At 51.2% G+C, this 17,328-nt stretch overlaps 1 protein-coding gene across 1 annotated transcript; it reads left to right on the top strand.

Annotated features, from left to right (window-relative positions):
• The first annotated feature begins 4,874 nt into the window (after positions 1-4,874).
• LOC137541369 (E3 ubiquitin/ISG15 ligase TRIM25-like) lies at positions 4,875-6,502 on the top strand. The gene has a single exon (XM_068262639.1). The coding sequence runs from the start codon at positions 4,885-4,887 to the stop codon at positions 6,442-6,444; it is 1,560 nt and encodes a 519-aa protein (XP_068118740.1). The 5' UTR covers positions 4,875-4,884; the 3' UTR covers positions 6,445-6,502.
• Positions 6,503-17,328: the final 10,826 nt, after the last annotated feature.

Here is a 17,328-nt window from a genome sequence, read left to right as displayed (position 1 = left end):
TTCCCCACTTTGTTCTTTTTCTCTTACCAAGGGATCCTATACACAAACAATACATATTATTAATATAATCCCAGCAGAGGTATGATTATATTCATGACCAGGGAATTTTATTCGTTTTTAATTGTTTTTATTGTCAGAGTGTATATTAAAATAAAGGTTTTTCTCATTTCTGCATATATTAGTCTTGCCTCATAATTGAATACACAAGTGGGGATTGCGGATCGGTCAAAACCAGCCTTATTAGCCTGCCGACGGACTTTACACACTGGCAAACTGTTGTCAGAATGTCCACCCCGCGGGCGGGTCTTACAATCAGTCGTTTGAAGGAATCGGGCGCGTGTAAGCGCCCAACTATTTATGTATTTTTTTTTTTTTAACTGTTAGTCTTCTGTTTTTGTTTTTTGCAAGTCTTTGTTTGGTAAAGGGAGGATGGAGGGGGGGGATTAATTTATTTGTGTATATCCTGTGAGTTTACTTTTTAGACGCTAGATGGTGCTATAAACACTATCTTGGGTTACCAGCATGTGTTCACATTTTTTTTTTACACTTTGTTTAAACTTTCGCTATTATGGGTGTGTGTACGGCTGACAAACAACCAGATGACAAACTGATAACAGGTGGTTTGCCAGATCCAACCGGTGGATCAATCTGCCCAACTATCATGCAGGTTGGGCTGTGTACAAGTCTCTTAAAGAGACTCTGTAACCTCGAAAAGATCCCCTGGGGGGTACTCACCTCGGGTGGGGGAAGCCTCGGGATCCTAATGAGGCTTCCCACGCCGTCCTCTGTCCCACGGGGGTCTCGCTGCAGCCCTCCGAACACCCGGCGACAGGCCCGATTGTAAGATCAATATTTACCTTGCTGGCTCCAGCGGGGGCGCTGTGGCTGCTTTCCGCTCCGAACTACACGGAAATACCCGATCTCAGTCGGGTCCGCTCTACTGCGCAGGCGCCGGAAACTTGTAGAGCAGACCCGACGGCGATCGGGTATTTCCGTGTAGTTCGGAGCCGACAGCCGTCAGAGCGCCTGCGCAGGGGCTGGGAAGGTAAATAATGACGTCATCTTGTACGGAGGGCTGCAGCGAGACCCCCGTGGGACAGAGGACGGCGTGGGAAGCCTCATTAGGATCCGGAGGCTTCCCCCACCCGAGGTGAGTACCCCCCATGGGATCTTTTGATGTTACAGATCCTCTTTAAGGGTTACCCGAAGTGACGTGACATGATGAGATAGACATGGGTATGTACAGTGCCTAGCACACAAATAACTAGGCTGTGTTCCTTTTGTTTCTTTCTCTGCTTGAAAGAGTTAATTATCAGGTTTGTAAGTGGCTGACTCAATCCTGACAATTCAGACAGGAAGTGACTACAGTGTGACCCTCACTGATAAGAAATTCCAACTATAAAACACTTCCCTATGGCTTCTGAGAGTAGGAAAGAGCTCTGGCATACTTCAATTAATGGGTCATTGAGAAAAAACAATAAAACAGTTAAAACAAAAAGTAGATTTAAACATAAAATAAAACTGTGGAATGTCTTAAAAAGTCATTTTTAGGGGAAGGAAGATAGATACAATCATTTATTTCATTCGTTTATTTTCGCTTTGGGCGTCCTTTAACCTCCTGAGCGTTACTCCGCTCAAGAGGTTTTGCTGGCCTCAGGAGTCACCCCCTATAAAACTATTAGGTTATCTGGCTGTATAAGATGTTAGCTAGTACTAAGCTAGCTAGTATAGGTGGCCGGCACCCCCCGATTGCCTCTAATCCCCCCGGATCCAGCCGCTTATACATTACCCAGCTCGGTTCCAGCGATCGGCGCAGCCTCGTCGCACAGCTCTGGTCTTCTCTATGGGGAGGATCGTACATGGCGTCACAGACATCATGACTTCATGCACAGACCCGATCCTCCCCATAGAGAGGACCGGAGCTGTGCGGGAGGCTGCGCCGATCGCTGGAACTGGGCTGGGTAGTGTATAAGTGGCTGGATCGGGGGGATTAGAGGCAATTTGGGGGGTTGTGGCCACCCATACTAGCTAGCCTAGTGACTTCTGAGGCCAGCAAAACCTCTTGAGCGGCATGCCCGACACAGTGTTGGGCATACCGCTCAGGAGGTTAAAAACCGTTTTTGAATGCGGACATGTTGTGCGGTTTGTCATTTAGCTTGCACGCAGATTATTTAAGTGCATTGGTTGTTTAGTTGGTTGGCGTGTGTGTACGTACTTGTCAGGTAGACAACTTGTGTGGTTGGTCATGTAGTGCGGTTGGTTGTGCATTAAGTTGGACGTGTGTATGAGCCTTAAGATTTCCAGGTGAAGGCTGTAGGTGACGACCATTGGGACACAGCTCTCTTCCTGGTTTTGCATATATTTCAGGAGCTGAGTCCTGGGGATGATGTTAGCTGTCCTGATCTGGGCCTAAGTCATAAGAGGACTGCAGCCTTGTTTGATGTGTCACGAGTGATGAGAAAGAGCGCAGGCCACGCCCATTGCACGCTATGTCAAAGACGGTTTGGTGCTCTTTAAGTTTTGAGCCCATCCTGGTGGGGGTGTGTTGATTTATGTATTCCATCCTATGATCATTAGTAATGGTCCAAAATTTTTGATTCCCCAGAAATTCTGCCGATTACTGTTTCCTCTCTCCACATATTTCCTGATTTCCACCAAAATGTCGGCATTCTCTAATTGGCTTATTCATTCTGAGTCTTCTGATTAGCTTAAAATTACAGCATATCGGTAAGCAGATTTTACCACAGTTTCTGCGGAAATCCACTTACCGCATTAGTATTTCCGCATTCCGATGCATCATCTGAATGAGCATCCTTAATGATAATCTACTGATTAAATATTTAAAGGATTACTATAACAAGAGTTAGACGTCCTGTGCCTGCGCTGTGATAAACCGATCCTCCGGTCCCTAACCGCTGCAGCACACTTCCGGAATTTGAGACTTTAATGTCGCAAGCCACTGCACCTGTTCGGCCCTGGCAGCATGCGTCCTCGCTCCCGCTCACGTCACCGAAAGCACTGTTTAAGTAGGGCAGTGCATGTGAGTCAGGCGCAGATGACCCGACCCCGCCGGTGGGTTGCTATCCTCGCGGGAGGCCAGCGGGGACACCGAGAAACGGGGCTGCGGCGAGGGACTGAGACAGCTGCTAGGGGCTGGAAGAAGCCCCAGGTGAGTAAAAAAATAGATTTTAAACTTCGCCTCAGAAGTCCTTTTAGGCTGCTTTCACAGTGGGACGTTACAGGTGCACGTTAGAGCAGCCTGTAACGCAGCCCACCACACAGTAATGAAAAATCAATGGGCTGTTCACAGTGCCCACGTTGCGTTACATTGTAACGCAGCAAGTTAAAAGAAAGTGCTGCATGCTTGGACGTTATACGCGGCTAAGCCGCGTTAGACTGTGTGCACATGCTCAGTGATGTTGGAGGAGGAGGTCTCCCCTCCTCCTCCGCGGCCAGCCACATGGCTAATTAATATTCACTGCACTGTGACGTGCAGTGTTTACTTCCTGGAGCGTCCGCTCTGTGCGGCGATTGGCTGGCGGGACCACGTGATGCGGATCACGTGGTCTCCGCATCGCACAGCACAAAAAAGGCGCACCAAGAGCTGCATAGCGCAGCTCTTGGTAGCGTCGTCCTCCAGCACCACCAGGCGTTGCGTTAGGGGCACGTTATGCGACCTATAACGTCCCCTAAAACACAACGTCCTGGTGGGAAAGAAGCCTTAAACAGAAGGTATTTGTGATAATTCAGGTTGGAGTGAGCATATGGTGCCTCCCATGATGCATCACTGCTGAATATGCAAATCACCCCATGTTGTCCCTGTAAGCTAACCACTTCTTGCGTGTAAATACACAATAACATCCATTGGCAATTAAAGGGAACCTTAACTGAACGGGGGGTAAAGAGTTTTACTTACCTGGGGCTATTACCAGCCCCCTGCAGCAGTCCTGTGCCCTCGGCGCTGCTCTGGAATCCTCTGGTCCCCCGCTGCCACTTAGTTTCGTTTTTGACGACTCACCAGTCGCCGGCCGCCATGCGTATTATTGGACGCATTCACCAATGCAATTAGCGCTATTGCGGACCGCAACGCGTACAAAAATACGCGTTGCCGCATATCTACGCGTGCGGAATGCGGCAACGCTTATTTTTGTACGCGTTGCGGTCCGCAATAGCGCTAATTGCATTGGTGAATGCGTCCAATAATACGCATGGCGGCCGGCGACTGGTGAGTCGTCAAAAACGAAACTAAGTGACAGCGGGGGACCAGAGGATTCCAGAGCAGCGCCGAGGGCACAGGACTGCTGCAGGGGGCTGGTAATAGCCCCAGGTAAGTGAAACTCTTTACCCCCCGTTCAGTTAAGGTTCCCTTTAAGCATTAAATCTAGGTGAGGTCGCAGATCTTTACTACAGTGCCTGGATTGCCCCATGTGGTTCAGGGGCTTCTGGAGAACTCCTTTGTATGTTGAGTCCTCCTGGTTGCAGTGTCTGTTGGGCATTGATTTTGACTTTGCACACTTTTGAGGCAGTTTTGTCACATGATGAACAGCCCTTCAATATACAGTGTTCTTCAATGGTTGGTGAAGAATGCAGGAGAGCCTCTCATAAACATGGGTGATGTTCAAAGGTGGTGCAGATAGGGCAACAGACTATTGGTCAGGAACAGTAGCCAACCCCATATAGGCCGATGTTGCAAGCCACACCTGTTTATTTGTTTTCACATTTATGTGACCGGTTGAGTTGAAAGGTCTTATGACGCGGTTATAAAGATTGTGCTTCTGTAAACTGTTTTGCCGCGAGAGAAACTGTCCACACCCTGCAGTGAGGTGGCATAGCTGTAATACTTCAGTTACACACAGTTCTCTGTTCGTGCTCCTGTGTACAGTAATGGCCTCTGCTACTGTGAGAGATGAGATAACATGTAGTGTCTGCCAAGAGGTTTTCAAAGATCCGGTCACTCTATCGTGTGGACATAATTTCTGCCGAAGCTGCATCACTGAGGTGTGGGACCATCAGGAGGACAGAGAATCTTCTTGTCCTGAATGCATGCGGAGATATATTAATAGACCTGATCTGCAGGTGAACACAAGACTGCGCAACATTGTGGAGGCCTTTCAACTTGAGCTGAAACACAATATAAAGTGTACTTACTGCATTGACTCTCCTGTCACTGCTGTTAAGACATGTCTTCGTTGTGAAGCTTCACTGTGTGATAGACACCTGAAAGTCCACAGCAAGTCTCCAGAACATGTCTTATGTGACCCCACCGCTGACCTGGAGAGCAGAAAATGCGCCAAACACGGCAAGGTTCTGAAGTATTACTGCCAGGAGGAATCCATCGGTATCTGCTGCAAGTCTTGTTTACAAGAGAACAAACATCGGGGACGCACAATAAGACCCCTTAAGGAAGAGTCCAAAAAAAGAAAGCAAGAATGTCAACAAACCTTGGAGAAGCTGACCACAAGGAGAGATGTTGCCGAGAAAAAAATCCAGAGTTTGCAAAACCAGAAAGGGCAAGTTGAAGAACACACTTATGTTGTAAAAGAGAAAGTTATCTTGCTATTCAAAATACTCAGAAGGCAGCAAGATGACCTTGAGAACCGAGTCTTGAAGGACATCTCCAACAAGAAAGAACAGATTTCAGGGTCGTTATCTCAGCAGGTCCATCAGCTGGAAATGAGGAAGGACGAGCTGTCCAGAAAGCTGCGTCACTTGAAGGACATCTGCAACACAGCAGACCCACTGAATGTCGTATGGGAATCATACAGGGAAGACTCAGGAGTTTATGATAAAGACAATCATGAAGAAAATGAATTTGAAAAAAACCAAGATATTGTTAATGTGGATGAGACTCTGATCGCGCTGAACATACGGAAAGAGTTAGGTGATATCTTGAACAATGCCATGAAAGCTCTGCTGACTCCGGAGAAATCGGATATATGTTTGGATAAAGACACTGCGGCTAATAATGTGCAAGTATCTAGAGACCTGAAAGTTGCATTTGGACTAGAAAAATATGAAACTGATGAAAAAAAACCTGAAGAATTTGACTCCTATCAGGTTATAAGTAGCACAGAATTTCACGCAGGAAAACATTACTGGGAAGTGGATATTTCAGGTGATAATAACTTTAGAATAGGATTGTGTTATTCCAGCATAGACCGTGAGGGCCTACTTTCTGTCATAGGCAACAATGATGCCTCCTGGTGCTTTGTACATTCAGGGAACGGATTTTCATTTAAGCATTCTAATACTGAGCATGGTCTTTCTCAAGAAACTTTCATCAGAAGACTTGGAATCTATCTGGATTATGAGGCCGGCCGGATCTCTTTCTATAAAGTGGATGATCAGATTAAACATCTCCACACCTTCACTGCCGTCTTCACTGAGCCCCTCCGTGCTGCACTTCGAGTGGGCTTAGATGTCTGGGTGAGGATTAGGAATTAGGAAGAACATGTAGTTAAAGGGACTCCGAGCTCAAATTAAAATAGAAAATGGTACTCACCTGGGGCTTTCTGCAGCCCGGTGTAGGTCGGGACGTCTCACGCCGGCGTCCTGGCTCTTCTCCCATCACCTCCTCAGAAATGGCTAGACAATTAAACCGCGCATGCGCCGTACTGTCACGCCGGCCGCCGTGATGACGCGAGGCAGCCGGCGTGGTGACATTAGCCATGACATTTGAGGAAGAGGAGCCTGACACTCGGGGCTAGTGTCACCCGGCTGCCGCCGTCCGGCCATTCCTGAGGAGGTGATGGGAGAAGAGCCAGGACGCCGGCGTGGGACGTCCCGACCTACACTGGGCTGCAGAAAGACCCAGGTGAGTACCATTTTCTATTTTAATTTACTGTAGGGGGGTCGGGGGAAAATGAGTTGAACTTACCCGTGGCTTCTAATGGTCCCCAGCAGACATCCTGTACCTGCAAAGCCACTCACCAATGCTCCGGCCCCGCCTCGGGGTCACTTCTGGAATTTCAGACTTTAAAGTCTGAAAACCACTGTACCTGCGTTGCCGTGTCCTCACTCCCGCTGATGTCACCAGGAGTGTACTGCGCAGGCACAGACCACACTGGGACTGTGCAGTGAACCGGAGGCGGGGCCGGAGCATCGGTGAGTGGCTTTGCAGGTACAGGATGTCTGCTGGGGACCATTAGAATCCACGGGTAAGTTCAACTCATTTCCCCCCGACCCCCTACAGTATTCCTTTAAAGAGGATCTGTAACATCAAAAGATCCCCTGGCGGGTACTCATCTCGGGTGGGGGAAGCCTCCGGATCCTAATGAGGCTTCCCACGCCGTCCTCTGTCCCACGGGGGTCTCGCTGCAGCCCTCCGTACAAGATGACGTCATTATTTACCTTCCCGGCTCCTGTGCAGGTGCTTTGACGGCTGTCGGCTCCGAACTACACGGAAATACCCGATCGCCGTCGGGTCTGCTCTACTGCGCAGGCGCAAGTTTCCGGCGCCTGCGCAGTAGAGCGGACCCGACTGAGGTCGGGTATTTCCGTGTAGTTCGGAGCGGAAAGCAGCCACAGCGCCCCTGCTGGAGCCAGCAAAGGTAAATATTGATTTTACAGTCGGGTCTGTTGCCGGCTGTTCGGAGGGCTGCAGCGAGACCCCCGTGGGACAGAGGACGGCGTGGGAAGCCTCATTAGGATCCGGAGGCTTCCCCCACCCGAGGTGAGTACCCCCCAGGGGATCTTTTTGAAGTTACAGAGTCTCTTTAAGGAGATGGGGGATTATCATCCAGTGGGATATCTAGTGGGAAATAAAAATACAAAATAACATTGAATATAATTATTAGCCTATTTTTCAAAAGTGCCATCATATTCTACGGCGCTGTACTAGAAATGATTTGGGGGTGTAGATTACAAATGCGAGATAAACCACCACAAAAACAGGACACAACAGAAATACTAGAGAACAGGAGGCCATTATGTTCTACAATCAGGTCTGTTCCCAGTGTAAATAGTCCTATGTTCATGTATGCCATATATAGTATAACTGAATAATACCAGCTAGATAGCCAAATACTTGAATATGTTTAAATATCTGGAGTGTCTTTACTAGTGGTGATCACAGAGATGCAACTGGGCCAGTCTAATCCAAAAATAATGTACTTTAATTTTAATTGATGCCATGTGATTACTTTTATATGATTTAATGTAATCATTTTAATTAACTATATAAATTGTGTACTTAAATAATAATACTACTTCTGCCAAATGATGCCCGAGTTATTGATTTATTCTTGTATGTATTTTGTGGAATGCTATTTTGAACTAATTGTACATAACAATATTTTTGCAAAAAAAAATAAAAAATGGTATTTTTCACCTGCTGCCCCTAATTCATGGATTTTTATGTCCTCAGTAACATCCTCTGTCCCTAAAGACTTCACTTACAAACCAGGGGTATATACAGTATATTTAAAATCGGATTTGTGTATGTGGGCGTATGTGCTGCCTTCACTCAAAACTTGTTGATTGATATCAGTGAAACTGGGATAATATGTTCTGGGGGTCTCGCGGCCCCCCTGCACACCTGGGCGGAGCAACGAACAGCAAATCAGATTTCACCCATTCATGTCAATGGAAATGTAAAAGGCTGCCATTCTCACAGTAATCAAGCAAGAGTCCCCAAACTTTCAGTTGGTCGCTTGCTGACCGATGTGAAAAATTTTGGAAAGTGGGCGGAGCATAAAACAGCCAATCACATTTCAGCAATTAATTTTCACTGAGAAAATGTAAACTGCAGTCACTGTTAATGGCAGGGTTTTCAAATTTGGCACAGTTAGTCACTGGGTCTGGGTGACTGGGATTAATATTCAGGAAAGTGGGTGGAGCCTACAACAAACAATCAAAATTCACCTATTCACTATCAAGGGGAATATTTAAAGAGAACCTGTACTGAGTAAAAATATTTAAAATAAACACATGAGGTAACTTCAAATAAAAATTACAGAGTTACCTCGCCGTCAGTTCCTCTCAGAAGCTCACCATTTTCTTCTGACAATAATCCCATCCAGTTCTGACAATAATTTGTCAGATCTGAAATATATCAGTTGCTGTCAGTAAAATATCAGTTGCTGTCAGTTATAGCTGAGAGGAAAACGGATGTACCAGGCAATGTCCATGTTTCCCTATGGCTCAAGTGGGCGATGTTACAGTTTAACTGTGTGCTGACCAGAAAGCTGTTATGGGTAATGGCTATTTTCAAAATGGAGGACGGAAAATTCCCTTGATCATAGTGAACAAATAGGACGCAGGACAGGAGAAAGACACTGAGGAGTAGACTACATGGAAGGTAAGTATGACTTGTGTATGCCCATTTTGAATTTTATTTTCAGTACAGGTTTTCTTTAAACTGCTGCCATTCTTACACTATTAATGGCAGAGGCTTCAAACTTGCTACAGTCGGTCATTGGGTGACTGGGGCTCGAATTCACTAAAGGGGGCGGAGCCAAAAAGAGCCACTCAGATTTCCTTGCTGAATTAACTGCTTCCATTCACACATTTTTGTTGCCAGGAACCTGAAAACTCACAAACTTGGTCATTGAGTGATTGTGTTAATTGCCTAACGACTGCTCCCCGCCGATTGGTGTGAGCAGCGCGGCAGCCCCAGGACTACTACCCGCTGATTGGCGTGAATGGCTGGGGGCAGAGATTGCAGGGGATCGCGCGCGCATCCCCGCTTAAATGATGGAGCGGAGGGAATGTCGCCACTAGGGACTGTTAGATGTCGAAACCGCCATCTAGTAATACTATACAGCGCTGCGATCTAAGGCAGTGCTGTACTGGGGACAGCCGTGTGACACAGCTGTCCCCCTGGGAGGCAAAAAGTGATTCAAAGCCTATGACAGCCGATCATACTGATTGGCTGGCGGGGAGAGGGAGCGGGGGAATTGAAAAAAATTAATTAAAAAAAGTAAAATGTATTTAAAAAATAAAGCGATAAATCTTTATATAGAAATAAACACTGAGGGTGGTGTGTGAAATCACTTGTGCGCTGAGTTGTGCAGCCCTGCAGCGAGGCCTTAATGCTGCTGTGGCCTATTTTGTTAAAAATGACCTGATCACTAGGAGGGTTTAAGACCGCGGTCCTCAAGAGGTTAAAGAGGTTCTGTGGACTGCTCAAATAAACAAAAACCAACACTTACCTGGGGCTTCTATCGGCCCCCTGCAGTTGTCATATCCAGCACCGTCCTCCTCCCATCCTCCATTCCCCACCGCCAGTCCCGGTCTAATCAGGCGTCTAATTAGACTGCGGCTGCACATGCTCGCTCCCGTGTGCATCATCAGGAGCTTACTGCGCAGGCACAGTACAAGAGAACTTCATACTGTACCTGCGCAGTGACCGGGGGGCATCTAAGAGCAGTACTGGGGGCTATGGAGGGCAGTACTGGGGGCATCTGAGGGCAGTACTGGGGGCTATGGGGGGCAGTACAGGGGGCATCTGAGGGCAGTACTGAGGGCTATGGAGGGCAGTACTGGGGGCTATGGGGGCAGTACTGGGGGCTATGGAGGGCAGTACTGGGGGCTATGGGGGGCAGTACAGGGGGCATCTGAGGGCAGTACTGAGGGCTATGGGGGGCAGTACAGGGGGCATCTGAGGGCAGTACTGAGGGCTATGGGGGGCAGTACAGGGGGCATCTGAGGGCAGTACTGAGGGCTATGGGGGGCAGTACAGGGGGCATCTGAGGGCAGTACTGGGGGCTATGAGGGGCAGTACAGGGGGCATCTGAGGGCAGTACTGAGGGCTATGGGGGGCAGTACAGGGGGCATCTGAGGGCAGTACTGAGGGCTATGGGGGGCAGTACAGGGGGCATCTGAGGGCAGTACTGAGGGCTATGGGGGGCAGTACAGGGGGCATCTGAGGGCAGTACTGGGGGCTATGGGGGGCAGTACAGGGGGCATCTGAGGGCAGTACTGAGGGCTATGGGGGGCAGTACTGGGGGCTATGGGGGCAGTACTGGGGGCTATGGGGGGCAGTACTGGGGGCTATGGGGGGCAGTACAGGGGGCATCTGAGGGCAGTACTGAGGGCTATGGGGGGCAGTACAGGGGGCATCTGAGGGCAGTACTGAGGGCTATGGGGGGCAGTACAGGGGGCATCTGAGGGCAGTACTGAGGGCTATGGGGGGCAGTACAGGGGGCATCTGAGGGCAGTACTGAGGGCTATGGGGGGCAGTACAGGGGGCATCTGAGGGCAGTACTGGGGGCTATGAGGGGCAGTACAGGGGGCATCTGAGGGCAGTACTGAGGGCTATGGGGGGCAGTACAGGGGGCATCTGAGGGCAGTACTGAGGGCTATGGGGGGCAGTACAGGGGGCATCTGAGGGCAGTACTGAGGGCTATGGGGGGCAGTACAGGGGGCATCTGAGGGCAGTACTGGGGGCTATGGGGGGCAGTACAGGGGGCATCTGAGGGCAGTACTGAGGGCTATGGGGGGCAGTACAGGGGGCATCTGAGGGCAGTACTGAGGGCTATGGGGGGCAGTACAGGGGGCATCTGAGGGCAGTACTGGGGGCTAGGGGGGGCAGTACAGGGGGCATCTGAGGGCAGTACTGAGGGCTATGGGGGGCAGTACAGGGGGCATCTGAGGGCAGTACTGAGGGCTATGGGGGGCAGTACAGGGGGCATCTGAGGGCAGTACTGAGGGCTATGGGGGGCAGTACAGGGGGCATCTGAGGGCAGTACTGGGGGCTATGGGGGGCAGTACAGGGGGCATCTGAGGGCAGTACTGAGGGCTATGGGGGGCAGTACAGGGGGCATCTGAGGGCAGTACTGAGGGCTATGGGGGGCAGTACAGGGGGCATCTGAGGGCAGTACTGGGGGCTAGGGGGGGCAGTACAGGGGGCATCTGAGGGCAGTACTGAGGGCTATGGGGGGCAGTACAGGGGGCATCTGAGGGCAGTACTGAGGGCTATGGGGGGCAGTACAGGGGGCATCTGAGGGCAGTACTGAGGGCTATGGGGGGCAGTACAGGGGGCATCTGAGGGCAGTACTGGGGGCTATGGGGGGCAGTACAGGGGGCATCTGAGGGCAGTACTGAGGGCTATGGGGGGCAGTACAGGGGGCATCTGAGGGCTATGGGGGGCAGTACAGGGGGCATCTGAGGGCAGTACATGGGGCATCTGAGGCCAGTACAAGGGGCTACGGGGGGCATCTACTGTGTGTACAACATCCACAAAGTGTCGCTGAGAGATCCAAAGCGTCTAATCATCTCAACCAGAGGCGGAGCTCATTGTTCCTTTATTCACCCCTCCATTGTGTGCCACACCATCATCACTCCTCCCCCCTAGTAACAGAATGCAACACTAGCTCATAGGCTAGCGACGTGTCTGTACAGCGATCAGCCCACATCTATCGCCCACTGTTGCGCCAAGTCCCAAGCGATAGCAGGTGACAGTAATTGTGTGTGCTTTGCTCACTGTAATGCTCTGGATCTCTCAGCAACACTTTGTGGATGTTGTACACACAGTAGATTCCCGACAGACCCACCTGACCACCCCTCAGCCCAGAGCAGTCCAGCGTCTGTACATTGCGGAAGGCTGCGTTCCCACTAGAGCGCAGAACGGTCATTTCTTGTCTGTTCCGTTCTCATTGCAAGTCGGAGAGTGAACCTGTGTTATACATAAAAGTCGCTCACACTTATCCCTCTGCAGCGGATCTGCGGGATCCATGGCTGTAAGCAGGCCGCACGTCTGTGCAGATCGCGATAGGCCAGGGCACATGAATGTGTTCCCCATAAGGGGGGGCACATCTGCCCCGGGCTCCAGCCGCATCACTGCGGACCATCACAGAGGACATTACTACTATAGCGCTAACATCTTCTGCAGTGCTGCACAGAGGGGCTCACAATCTAGTCCCTACCATAGTCTTATGTCTATGTATGTATTGTGTAGTGTATGTATCATAGTCTAGAGGGAAGCCTATGAACTTATCTGTATGTTTTTTGAATGTGGGAGGAAACCGGAGTGCCCGGAGGAAACCCACACAGACATGGGGAGAACATACAAACTCCATGTAAATAGTGAGCAGGCTGGGATTCGAGCCGGGGACCCAGCACTGCAACGCAAGAGTGAACACAATGCTGCTCCATGCTCTGTACACACACTGCTGCTCCACGCTGCTGCTCCATGCTCTGTACACACGCTGCTGCTCCATGCTCTGTACACACGTTGCTGTTCCATGCTCTGTACACACTCTGCTGCTCCATGCTCTGCACACACGCTGCTGCTCCATGCTCTGTACACACGCTGCTACTCCATGCTCTGTACACACGCTGCTGCTCTTTGCTCTGTGCACACGCTGCTGCTCCGTGCTCTGTACACACGCTGCTGCTCCATGCTCTGTACACACGCTGCTGCTCCATGTTCTGTACACATGCTGCTGCTCCATGCTCTGTACACACGCTGCTGCTCCATGCTCTCTACACACGCTGCTGCGCCATGCTCTGTACACACGCTGCTGCTCCATGCTCTGTACACACGCTGCTGCTCCATGCTCTGTACACACGCTGCTGCTCCATGCTCTGTTCACACGCTGCTGCTCCATGCTCTGTACACACGCTGCTGCTCCATGCTCTGTACACGCTGCTGCTCCATGCTCTGTACACACGCTGCTGCTCCATGCTCTGTACACACGCTGCTGCTCCATGCTCTGTACACACGCTGCTGCTCCATGCTCTGTACACACGCTGCTGCTCCATGCTCTGTACACACGCTGCTGCTCCATGCTCTGTACACACGCTGCTGCTCCATGCTCTGTACACATGCTGCTGCTCCATGCTCTGTACACACGCTGCTGCTCCATGTTCTGTACACATGCTGCTGCTCCATGCTCTGTACACACGCTGCTGCTCCATGCTCTCTACACACGCTGCTGCGCCATGCTCTGTACACACGCTGCTGCTCCATGCTCTGTACACACGCTGCTGCTCCATGCTCTGTACACACGCTGCTGCTCCATGCTCTGTACACACGCTGCTGCTCCATGCTCTGTACACACGCTGCTGCTCCATGCTCTGTACACACGCTGCTGCTCCATGCTCTGTACACACGCTGCTGCTCCATGCTCTGTACACACGCTGCTGCTCCTTCCTCTATACACAACCTGCTGCTCCATGCTCTGTACACACACTGCTGCTCCATGCTCTGTACACACACTGCTGCTCCATGCTCTGTACACACACTGCTGCTCCATGCTCTGTACACGCGCTGCTGCTCCATGCTCTGTACACACGCTGCTGCTCCATGCTCTGTACACATGCTGCTGCACCATGTTCTGTACACAGGCTGCTGCTCCATGCTCTGTTCACACGCTGCTGCTCAATGCTCTGTTCACATGCTGCTGCTCCGTGCACACGCTGCTGCTCCATGCTCTGTACACACGCTGCTGCTCCATGCTCTGTACACCCCCTGCTGCTCCATGCTCTGTACACACGCTGCTGCTCCATGCTCTGTACACACGCTGCTGCTCCATGCTCTGTACACACGCTGGTGCTCCATGCTCTGTACACCCTGCTGCTCCATGCTATGTACACATGCTGCTGCTCCATGCTCTGTACACACGCTGCTGCTCCATGTTCTGTACACACGCTGCTGCTCCATGCTCTGTACACACCCTGCTGCTCCATGCTCTGTACGCACTCTGCTGCTCCATGCTCTGTGTGCACACTGCTGCTCCATGCTCTGTACACACACTGCTGCTCCATTCTCTGTACACATGCACTGCTGCTCCATGCTCTGTACACATGCTGCTGCTCCATGCTCTGTACACATGCTGCTGCTCCATGCTCTGTACACTTGCTGCTGCTCCATGCTCTGTGAACATGCTGCTGCTCCATGCTCTGTACACACGTTGCTGCTCCATGCTCTGTACACCCCCTGCTGCTCCATGCTCTGTACACACCCTGCTGCTCCATGCTCTGTACACATGCTGCTGCTCCATGCTCTGTGCACACGCTGTTGCTCCATGCTCTGTACACGCTGGTGCTCCATGCTCTGTACACGCTGCTTCTCCATGCTCTGTACACACGCTGCTGCTCCATGGTCTATACACACCCTGCTGCTCCATGCTCTGTACACACACTGCTGCTCCATGCTCTGTACACATGCACTGCTGCTCCATGCTCTGTACACATGCACTGCTGCTCCATGCTCTGTACACATGCACTGCTGCTCCATGCTCTGTACACATGCACTGCTGCTCCATGCTCTGTACACACGCTGCTGCTCCATGCTCTGTACACACGCTGCTGCTCCATGCTCTGTACACACGCTGCTGCTCTATGCTCTGTACACACGCTGCTGCTCCATGCTCTGTACACACCCTGCCGCTCCATGCTCTGTACAAACGCTGCTGCTCCATGCTCTGTACACACGCTGCTGCTCCATGCTCTGTACATCCCCTGCTGCTCCATGCTCTGTACACACGCTGCTGCTCCATGCTCTGTACACGCTGTTGCTCCATGCTCTGTACACGCTGCTGCTCCATGCTCTGTACACACGCTGCTGCTCCATGCTCTGTACACACGCTGCTGCTCCATGCTCTGTACACACGCTGCTGCTCCATGCTCTGTACACACGCTGCTGCTCCATGCTCTGTACACACGCTGCTGCTCCATGTTCTGTACACACGCTGCTGCTCCATGCTCTATACACACGCTGCTGCTCCATGCTCTATACACACCCTGCTGCTCCATGCTCTGTACACACACTACTGCTCCATGCTCTGTACACATGCACTGCTGCTCCATGCTCTGTACACACGCTGCTGCTCCATGCTCTGTGCACACGCTGCTGCTCCATGCTCTGTACACACGCTGCTGCTCCATGCTCTGTACACACACTACTGCTCCATGCTCTGTACACATGCACTGCTGCTCCATGCTCTGTACACACGCTGCTGCTCCATGCTCTGTACACACCCTGCTGCTCCATGCTCTGTACACACCCTGCTGCTCCATGCTCTGTACACACCCTGCTGCTCCATGCTCTGTACACACGCTGCTGCTCCATGCTCTGTACACATGTTGCTGCTCCATGCTCTGTACACACGCTGCTGCTCCATGCTCTGTACACATGCACTGCTGCTCCATGCTTTGTACACACGCTGCTGCTCCATGCTCTGTTCACACGCTGCTGCTCCATGCTCTGTTCACATGCTGCTGCACCATGCTATGTGCACACGCTGCTGCTCCATGCTCTGTACACACGCTGCTGCTCCATGCTCTGTACACATGCACTGCTGCTCCATGCTCTGTACACACGCTGCTGCTCCATGCTCTGTACAGACGCTACTGCTCCATGCTCTGTACAGACGCTGCTGCTCCATGCTCTGTGCACACGCTGCTGCTCCGTGCTCTGCGCACACGCTGCTGCTCCGTGCTCTGCGCACACGCTGCTGCTCCGTGCTCTGCGCACACGCTGCTGCTCCATGCTCTGCGCACACGCTGCTGCTCCATGCTCTGCGCACACGCTGCTGCTCCATGCTCTGCGCACACGCTGCTGCTCCATGCTCTGCGCACACGCTGCTGCTCCATGCTCTGCACACGTGCTGCTGCTCCATGCTCTGTACACAGACTGCTGCTCCGTGCTCTGTACACACGCTGCTGCTCCATGCTCTGTACACACGCTGCTGCTCCATGCTCTGTACACACCCTGCTGCTCCATGCTCTGTACACTCACTGCTGCTACATCCAAAGTCATCAGTAGCAAGGAAAGAAAGGGGGCAGTGCTGTGAGCTGCAGGTCTGAGGGGGGATTCTGGGCGGCTGTAATCCCCCCCTGCGTTTGCTTATGCTATGTTCTGATATCACCCTGGAGAGGTTTTCAGACTTATTCCAACTTAAACATATTATTAAAGGATACCAGAGCCGAAAACGGGGGAGGGGGGGGGGGCAGGCATGTATGGGGAGCTGTCCTGATGGCCGTATACTGTGCTTATTTGTGACTTACAAACATACATGCCTGCTCCCCCTCTTTCTCCTAATGTTTTCAGCTCTGCTATCCTTTAAAAAGTAAACCTAATATCAGTCCAGGTTTGTTGGATGAGTTTTGTTCTCCAAACTTTGCAGCAGATGGCAGCGTACAGACTGATCGTGCCATATGAAAACTCCAGCAAGCGTAGATCCATTCTACACATCAGGGAGGAAACATCACAACCAGGGACACTGGAGCATGTCCTCACATCAATGACTGGTCACAGCAAGGACATGCTTTCCCACAAATTGTCTGTGCACTGCTCTGTTCTAATATAACCCAGGTGGAGAATGCAAACTGGGGTCAAACTGGGCATTTGTCTAGGGCCTCACGCTCTGCAGGGGCCCCACA

Source organism: Hyperolius riggenbachi, chromosome 12 (genome assembly GCF_040937935.1).
Source record: "Hyperolius riggenbachi isolate aHypRig1 chromosome 12, aHypRig1.pri, whole genome shotgun sequence".
NCBI lineage: Eukaryota > Metazoa > Chordata > Amphibia > Anura > Hyperoliidae > Hyperolius > Hyperolius riggenbachi.
This window is presented reverse-complemented; position numbering and strand designations above follow the sequence as displayed.